Here is a 9,345-nt window from a genome sequence, read left to right as displayed (position 1 = left end):
AAAAAAAAAAAAAAGGCACCTGAAGCCTTCTCCTCTGTTAGATTTGTAACAAAAAGGAATATGAATCGAGATAGTGGGTTTTTTTTCTTTTTTCTTTTTCTTTTTTTTTTTTTTTTTTTTTTGGTTTGTTTGTTTCTTAGAGACAGGGCTTCTCTGTGTAGCCCTGGCTGCCCTGAACTCTCTTTGTAGACCAGGCTGGCCTCAAACTCACAGAGATCACCCTGCCTCTGCCCTCCTCAGTGCTGGGATTAAAGGCATGTGTCACCTCATCCGGCTTCTTTTCTTTCTTTTCTCTTTTAAGTTGGAAAAAACTATTTGTTCTAGGAAGTTGCCAGAGTCCTCTCCAAAGCGGAACTGCTTCTTTGCACCAGCAGCCTTGGCGCCTTGAGCACACCGAAGCGCATCGTCTTGCTCAGGGGCCTGCACTCTCCCACGGTGACAATGGAGCCGATCTGTCCATCCCTGAAGCAGGCGGACAGGTGCACAGACATGTTCTTGTGGAGCTTCTTAAGGTGACTGTACTTTGGCAGCAGTGGAGACAGTCCAAGTGGATGTTGCGGTCCTTGCCTGGTCACTCACCACCCAGGAGCCGACTGTGGAGGGAGATGCCACCAGCGAAGGGGCAGTTCCTGTCCATGCAGATGCCCTCGATGGTCTCCTTGCGCATCTTGAGGCCTGGACCAATGGAGTACCCAGAGTTTCTCCTTGCAGCTTTCTCCCAGAAGAACCCGCTTCTTGTTCTGCCATCTTTCCAGCAGCCTGAGGAAAGAACGGAGATAGTGCTCCTACTGCAGCGATGGACCCAAGTGCTGTGGGAGAGCAGTGGCGAGGTGCCAGACTTCCCACAGTGTCACGGTCATCCCGCCAGAGCCTCAAAGCCCCACCTCCGCCGTGGAAAGGACAGGTACCTAACCACCGTTCCCCTGTTCAATCTAAGTCTTCATCTCCACCCAGCACATTTCTGGAGCTGAAAGTACCAGAACGGAAGCTGTCCCCAACGACAGCTTATTGTAAGTTCTGTCTATGAGACTATTTCTTCTTGTCCATTTGAAAAACATAAGTTCTGCCATGCAAACACCTTAAAGAATACATCTAAGCCCGGCATGGTGCCCCTTTAATCCCAGCACTTGGGAGACAGAGACAGGTGGATCACTGTGGGTTTGAGGCCAGCCTGGTCTACAAAACTACTTCCAGGATAGCCAGACCTACACACACACACACACACACACACACACACACACACACACACACCTGTCTTGAAAAACAAAAACAAAGCAAAACACATATGTGTGATATATATACGTATTTACATACACACGCATATTTGGGCTGGAGAGATGGTTAAGAGTGCTTGCTGCAGCTAGGTGGTGCTGGCACGGGTCTTTAATCCCAGCACTCAGGATGCAGAGGCAGGCAGATCTCTGAGTTCAAGGCTAGCCTGGTCTAGAGAGTGAGTTCCAGGACAGCCAGTGCTACACAGAGAAACCCTATCATGAAACAAACAAACAGATAAAAAGAAAAACAGTGCTTGTTACTCTTCCAGGGGACCAAGGTTTGATTCCGGACATCCACATGGTGGCTCACAGCCATCTGTAGTTCCAGTTCCAAGGGACCTGATGCTCTCTTCTGGCCTTGGAGTCACCAGGCATGCACTTGATGACACATACATGCAGGCTCAATCAAACATCTGTAACACCTATATGCCTAGACACATAAACATACAATTATATATCTGTATCTGTACAGATCTGCATTTCAGACTATGGAGCCTGTTCCTCTTGAGTTCCCCTGGCTCTGAGCCTGGGCCAGTCTGTCTTCCTGTCTCCAGCCTCACCCCTCCAGCAGGTCTGGCACTCCTTGGAGACTTGCTGTACCCAGCTGTTTCTCTCTGTGTACCCAGTTGTTAGGTAGGGGTGATTGCACCTCTTAGCAGAGCTAATCTGAGGAGACAGTCCGAGGGCACCTCAGGGCAGCCTTGCTATAGCCACCTCTGAGGCAGTCACATCTCGACAAGCCAGGACATCCTTAGCCAGTCACAGGACAGCTGGCCCGCAAACCCAGGCTGTGACCCAGCCAGCCCGACTCTCTAGCCCCTGCCATGGGCATGTAGGGTCAACAACTGGCGAAGAGATCTCTTACACAAAGTGAGGGTGCTTAGGGTCTCAAAGTGGACCTGAACCGAACAGCCCTGGCTGTGAGTGGAAGGCTAGGAAGGTGGGTCGGAACTCTGACTGACAGGCTCGGACTGGTACTGCCAGCTGGGCCAGAATGATTCTTTCTGCCAGGACCTGCCCCGGCTTCATGCCTGCTCCAGGCTTGTTCCAGGGCATGCCCAGGAGAGGAGCTAACGTTATGGAGCAGTTGAGAGAGTGGGGGAGTTGATGGCGGTGAGAGACAGGGTGTGCCAGATACGTCCCTGGCTACTCCTTCCAGGACCCTGAAAAGGCACCGCTGTGGGTTTAGGAAACAATGTGGGTAGATGTGTCCTGCTACAAGCCTGGGGCTCTGGGACCTTAGGTAAAACTTCGGGGTCCCTTGAAGTTGCACTCTTTCCCCCTTCCATTTTCTTGCCTCTCTCTCTCTCTCTCTCTCTCTCTCTCTCTCTCTCTCTCTGTGTGTGTGTGTGGTGTGCATTTGAGGGCACTTGTACGTATGCACTGGTATGAATCCATGTAGCTGTAGCTGTGTGCATATGTAGAGGCCTGAGATTGAGGCTGAGCATCATTCTCAGTTGCCCTTCATTGACACATAGCTTACAGCCAGAGCTCTGGAAATGGCTGGTCTCTCTCTCTCCATCTTTCATGGGCAAACATTTTTGTAGATTCTAGAGCTTTGAATTTTGATACTCATGCTTACAAGCATTTAATCACAGAGCCTCCACCCCTACCCCCTTCATTTTTCCTAAGAGCCTTGCTATGTTCCCCAGGCTATCCTTGAACTCAGGGTCATCCTGTCTTCACCTTCCAGGCACCGGGATTACAGGCATGCACCATCACACACAGCTCTTGCCTTTCCTTTTTGAGACAGAGTCTTGTATAGCTCAAGATAGCCTCAAACTCGATTTGCAGCTGAGGCTGGTATTACATTCCTGAACCGCCTACCTGGGATGGCAGTGCTGATATTACAGACATGCACCATCACACCCATTGTGTGTGATTCTGAGGCTGGAACCCAGAGTTCCACAGACCCTTGGCAGGCACTCAGCCGACTGACCTACATAGTTGACCTAGTTTGGCTTTCCTCTTACTATTTTTTGTTCATTTACTTTGTGTGCTCTTGTATGTGTACGGATACCTGTGGGTATGTGCCTTGGTGGGCCTGTAAAGGTCAGAAGACAGCTTTTGGGAGTGTGTGGGATTGAGGGGATTGAATTCAGGCTCAGGCTCAGCAGCAAGTGCCTTTGTCTGCTAAACCCTCTTGCCAGACTTGGTTGGGCTTTTCTGTGACAGGTCTTACTATGTAGCTCAGGCTAGCTCGGAGTACTACATCCTCCTGCCTCTGACTCTGAGTGTTAGCATTACACACCTGTACGGACACACCTGGCTGTATTGCATCCCTGTAATTATTTTGTTTTTCAAAGACTTAAAAAAAAAATTCCATGTACCGCTAGGCATGGTGGCACACAGCTGTGATCCCAGCACTCAGGGAGGCAAAGGCAGACAGATCTCTGTGAGTTCAAGGCCAGCCTAGTCTACAAAATCCAGGACAGCCAGGGCTACACAGAGAAATCCCATCATGAGAAACAGCAACAACAACAAATGCATGTATAGGTGTGTGTGCGTGTGTGTACATGAGTGTGTGGGTGCCTTCAGAGGCCAGAGGCATAAATTTCCCAGGAGGCAGAGTTACAGGAGGTTGTAAGCCATCTGCTATGGGTGCTGAGAACCGAACTCAGGTCCTCTGAAAGCGCAGACTGTGCTCTTATCCACTGAGCCACCAGTCTCTTAGACTCTGTGGCATTGGGCTCCCAAGCCCCCTAGGGTCCCTCAGGTCCCTCTCTGGGCTTCCTGGAGGATGATGGTGCAAAGCAAACAAGGGTGGCGCTAAGCTTGTGTAGTTGTTTTGACCTTGGCTTGTCAAGACAAGCTCCCCAGAGCAGGAAGATGCCGGGACACCGTCTTCACCGAGATGTAAACCCCAGTCCTCATTCTCTGCCCGGAGCTGAGAGCCCAGGTCCTGCTCTCAGGCTCTGCAGATGTAGGATGTAAGGGTGACTAGGTCCACACCTCAGGAGGCTACCTGGAATTGCCACACTTCCTGTACCTTCTCCATGGTACACCTGGGCTCTGGAGGTTGTTACTTTTTAATTTTTTATTTGTTTATGTTGTTGTTGTTGTATTGACAGAGTCTCAAAACAGGCCATATAGCCAAGGCTGACTTCGAACTCCTGATCTTCCTGCCTATGCCTCCTAAGTACCAACTGAGGGTTTCCAGCACCAGATGCATAAAGTGTGGGCATGACCCGGGACTGCAAGGCATGACTGAAGAGCCTTCAGGGGGGCGGGGGTAAATGAGGGAGTGCACAGCCAGAGGCATCTGGAAGAATCCAGAGCAGAAAGGGAAACTAGTAGGTTGAACATGGTCGGCTGACTAGACTTGCAGTAGGGGGTTGGCAAGAGAGGGCGACAAAGAGCGTGGGCGACGGAGAGAAAAAAAGAGGGTTAAGAGCGTGCATGGCGGAAATAGTAGAGTTGTGAGGGCTGGGGGAGGGGAGCAAAGGAGCTGGGGAAGGTTAGGGTGGCTTGGGGTAACCTGCACGGTGAGGAAGCCTCAAGGCTTGATATGCTAACAGGGACCCTGGTGAGGAAATTGCCTCTTGAACAGAACGGTGACAGAATATGGGGGAGAGGCGCTCTCTTTGGATCTGACAAATAGTAGGTCTGGCTGGCTTTTTACCATTTTGCTTTTAAGATAGTTTTCATGTGTTCCAGCTATGTAGCCAAGGACAACCTTGAACTTCTTTCTGACCCTCCTTCCTCTACTTTCGGAGTGCTGGGCTTATAGCTGTAAGCCGTTTCCAGTTTATTCGACGTGAGAGATCAAATTCAGTGTTTCATGCATGCCGTACAACAATTCTGCCTTTTCTTCCTCCTTCCTACCTTCCCTCCTTCCTTTCTTTTGAGACAGAGTATGTGGCCCGGGCACTTCTAGAACCCGTTCTGTAGCCCAGGGCGGGCGAAAATTCACCATGCTCCTGTATCAGCTTCTGGGTGCTGGAATTACAGGCAGGCATGCACCAGCCTGGTAAATTTTAATCTCCAGGTTACCACCCCCCACCGCACCCCGGAACCCGGGGAATGTTAGGCTGGACCCAGAAAGGGGCTGAGCCCGCAGTGAGCACTTAGCAAAGATCTAGCAAAGATCTAGCCCCCCGTAAACGCTGGGGTCTGAGACGGTGGCGAGCAGGGGCTTCCAACTTTTATTTGAGAAAAAACAGAGAGTACATGTATCAAAAGAGCGTACAGACTGACAGAAAGGGGTGGCCAGTGATGGCTATCGGGGGTGGGCAGCAAGCGGATGGCTTCTACTTGGCTCCAGACTGTTCCTTCCCAGCTTCGGAGCCCCCGATTTGGGCGCGCGCCTCGAAAGTGACCGGAATGGTAATTTCCGCTGATTGCGTGGCAGCTTTGGGCAAAGGAGCTTCCACGGTGAGTGTGCCCTCAGGGGACAGGGAAGAGGACACCAGGGTGGGGTCCACACCAGGAGGCAGCCTGGACACAGCAGGGAAACAGGACAAGGGTTACCTATCTCTCCTGACCCGAGGCCCTCTGCCCTCCTCCCTGGATTCTCTTTCCCCCACCGGCCATGCAAGCAGCCAGAACTTACGTGTATTTCCGAGTGAAGCACCTAGAAATGTAGCCATGTTCGTCCTGCCTTTCTTCGTGCTTGCCTGTGGGCGGGGACAGAAGGAGGTCAGAGCAGCCCTCTGCGGTCCTACTGGCCCCACCACTTGCTGAGGAGTGGCTGGGGCTCCGAGGAGGCGCACAAATCAGAGTGTGGTGAGATGCCGGACTGTCTGGACTCTTTAAACTTCCCAGGAAGTTCCCTTCTGGGATTTGGGATGCGAAGGGTCGCGGCGCTGGGCTGGGCTCTGACCCAGGCCGGACACCAGCGCAGGCGCACTCAGAGCTGTGAGCACGCCCCCTCCGCGGCCGGGTCTAGGGACCCAGGCTGGGGTCCTGTCACTTGCTTATTTGGGAATGAGGTCGTCCAGAAGGCGCGTTGGGCCTTCCTTCGACTGTGTCCGTGCTGAGGGTGGAACCCAGGCCTCCCGCAGGCCAGGCCAGGGTCTACCCTAAGCCGCATCCCAGTTGTGGGTCCTTATCACCGAGATGACAGGGCTCTTAGGAGCCACCTGCACCCTGCGCTCTGGAGCAGCAGAGCAGGCTCGGGATGAGGACGCGGGCCTGCCTGGTCCCTGAGCTCATTTCTAACCTCCCAGGCTCCCATCCCTCTTGGTTCCGTCCCCCTCCCCCTCCCCCACGACCGCGGAATCCGCCCTCCAGCTCCATGGGCAAAGGAGACTCACCAGTGATCTCCACCACGCCTTCCTTGGTCTTGACCGTGAGCTCCTCGGGAGCGAAGTGGTTGACGTCCAGGGACACGCGCCAGCGGTCGGCCGTCTGCCGGATCTCGGAGACGCCGCTGCTGAGCTGCCGGGTGAGCGCGCGGCTGAAGGCGGGCGCGGCCAGGGCCACCGCGGGGGCCTCGGCGGCCGCGGCGGGCAGCGGGCGCACGTAGCCGGGCCACCCCGCGGAGCCGAACCACTGCGCCCACTCATCGGGCAGCCGCGGCACCCCGAAGGCTTGATCGAAGAGGCGGCTGTGGGCTGGGTACCAGTCCCGGAATGGATCCCAGCTAGGGCTCCGCAGCAGCGAGAAGGGCACGCGGCGCTCGGTCATGTTCCTGGCTGTGCTGGTCAGGGCTGAGGACCAAGAAGCTCTGGGTTGAGGATCCGAGAGGTGCCGAGCCGGAGCCCCGGCGGTGCTTTTATGGGTGTCCAGCCGGGTATTTTTAGCAGGCGGTGCCTCAGGTCTATTAATGGCAATGACCGTCTAGGGCCGCCCCTTCTCGCTGCATTCCTCCCCCTGAGCTTACAAAGGGGCCGGGCAGGCGGGGCCGGGAAGGTTCTGCCCCCATCTGGAAACTTCTCTAGATGAAGAAAACAAATGACTGTAAAACCGGGAGCTGGAGCGGCTCCCACTGTCCGGCTTTCACAGCCTGGAACGCTGCCGGCTGAGGGCTGTGGCCTACGGCAGGTCCCTTTTTGTTGTTGAGAATAAACCAGAAGAGGTTAGAGCTTTAGTGTCGCAGCTAGGAAGCCTCTGAGCCTGGTGTGAACCAGAGAAAGGCCCCTGTGAGACCCCCGCAGGCCATGGCGCACCTGTGGAAGTCTCAGAACCACCAGCAAGACCAGCTCCCCTAAGTGATTATCCTGGGGAGCAAAGGCTTGGCTGACGCCTGCGTCCACCGAACATCCTTCTGGCCCTGAGGCCTTTCTTTCTTTCTTTCTTTCTTTCTTTCTTTCTTTCTTTCTTTCTTTCTTTTTTTCTTTCTTTCTTTCTTTTCTTTCTTCCTTCCTTTCTTTCTTTTCTTCCTTCCTTCCTTTCTTTCTTCCTTTCTTTCTTTCTTTCTTTTTTTTTTTAATGTGTATCAGTGTTTTGCCTGCATGAATGTCTGTGTGACAGTGTCAGTTCTTGGAGTTACAGTGAGTGTCAGATCTTGGCGTGCCATGTGGGTGTTGGGATTTGAACCCAGGCCCTATAGGAAGAGCAGTCAGTGCTCCTAACTGCCGCCTAGCCATCGCTCCAGCCTGGAGACGTTGAACCCTGAGCTCGCAAGCTGGCTGGGAAGCGATCCCCCTAGTGCCCTCCTGTTTCTGCAACTGCCCCGCCCCTCCAGCCCAGTACTGGGATTAGAAACATAGACAGCAAGTCAGGTTTTTGGGGTTGTTTGTTTGTTTGTTTGTTTCTCCAAGTTGGGATTTCTCTGTGTAGTCATGGCTGTCCTGGAACTCACTCGGTAGACCTCAAACTCACAGTTCTGCCTGCCTTTCCCTCAGAGAGCCATCACGCCGGGCCACATCTGCTTTTATATGAATGCCATGTATTAGGGACAAAAGAAATGGCTGTCTGTGGTGCACATCAGCCTGCCAGAGTGGATGTAGGCCCTGGGGCTCACTCGGCATCGCAAATGACAGTCAGCTCTTCTCACCCCGCCCCTACCTACAACCCCAGCTCTTGGCTTCCCTACCCAGCTTCTCACTCCCCTATCTGTGCTCTCTCTCTCCCACCCACCTTCTCTTATCTTTCCCCTTTGGTCCTGTCTCTTGCCCCTCTCTCTTTCTTCTCCCACCCTCCTCATCTCTCTTTCCTCTCCTGTCCAGGCCCAACATATTGGCCGTATCTAGCCACTTTCTCTCTCTGCTCTGGACTCTTCCAGGGCCCCTGGCTGTTCTCGGCCTCGTGTCTATAATCCCCCCTCCACCATATCTCGGAGGAGCAGTCACATCCTCAGTTCATTCACTATGGACCCAGACTCCGCCCCCATGCCAGCACAGCCAGCTCTTATCCACTTCGGCATCTTCCCAGCCCCTCGTTTTTGTTTTTATTTTATTTTATTTATTTGAGACAGGGTTTCTCTTGTAGCCCTGGCTGTCCTGTTGACCAGCCTGCCCTTGAACTCACGGAGACCTGCCTGCCTCTGCCTCCCAAATTCATTTTTGTTTTTTGAGAGAGGGTCGCATGTAGCCCAGCCTAGTCTGGAAGTCTCTGTGCAGCCAAGAATGACCTTAACTCCTGATCCTCTTATCCTGGGGTTGTAGGCATCTGCCACCACACAACAGCCTTGTGATATTAAACAGCCTGGTGGTCTCATTGGTAGCGTCTGCTCCCAGACCACCAAACTGCTGATGTTTTACTGGTGGGGGAACCTGTAAAAGTTGCATTTTCTGTCCTTTACTCTGTCTCTCTGCAATGAGAGGCTGACAAGGATCCTAATAATGCTGATGTCATTGGGCTGGCATGAGAATCCAGTGACCTCATACAAGTGAAGATGTAGCCCAAGGCCTGGTGAGTCATGACTAATTATTAGTTATTTGTTATCCACCTTGCTTAGACAATTGGGAGGGTTTAGTCACCTCTATCCCTCAGGAGGTGGGCCTGACAAACCAGGCTGGTTTCTGAGTCGTGGTGACCCTGCTGCCTGTGTTTCTCCGTGCTGGGACACAGGCCTCTGCTGCCACAGCTGGCCAAGAGCTAAAGATACTACATGCCTCATCCTCGTAAATACTAGACACTCCACCCCCGAGCCACATGCCAGCCCCTCACTGGGGGATTCTAGGGC

The 9,345-nt window shown here is 53.2% G+C and overlaps 1 protein-coding gene across 1 annotated transcript; it reads right to left on the bottom strand.

Annotated features, from left to right (window-relative positions):
• Nucleotides 1-5,400: 5,400 nt before the first annotated feature.
• On the bottom strand, nt 5,401-7,054 carry Hspb1 (heat shock protein family B (small) member 1). Its single transcript, XM_021649341.2, has 3 exons — nt 6,530-7,054; nt 5,827-5,890; nt 5,401-5,711 (listed from the first exon to the last, which is right to left on the bottom strand). Exons 1-3 carry the CDS (start codon nt 6,900-6,902, stop codon nt 5,525-5,527), a joined length of 624 nt encoding a protein of 207 aa, XP_021505016.1. The 5' UTR covers nt 6,903-7,054; the 3' UTR covers nt 5,401-5,524.
• Nucleotides 7,055-9,345: the final 2,291 nt, after the last annotated feature.

The sequence above is a fragment of the Meriones unguiculatus genome, chromosome 4 (genome assembly GCF_030254825.1).
Source record: "Meriones unguiculatus strain TT.TT164.6M chromosome 4, Bangor_MerUng_6.1, whole genome shotgun sequence".
NCBI classification, from domain to species: domain Eukaryota; kingdom Metazoa; phylum Chordata; class Mammalia; order Rodentia; family Muridae; genus Meriones; species Meriones unguiculatus.
Note: the sequence above shows the minus strand (reverse complement) of the source record. Positions and strands in the feature narration are given on the sequence as shown.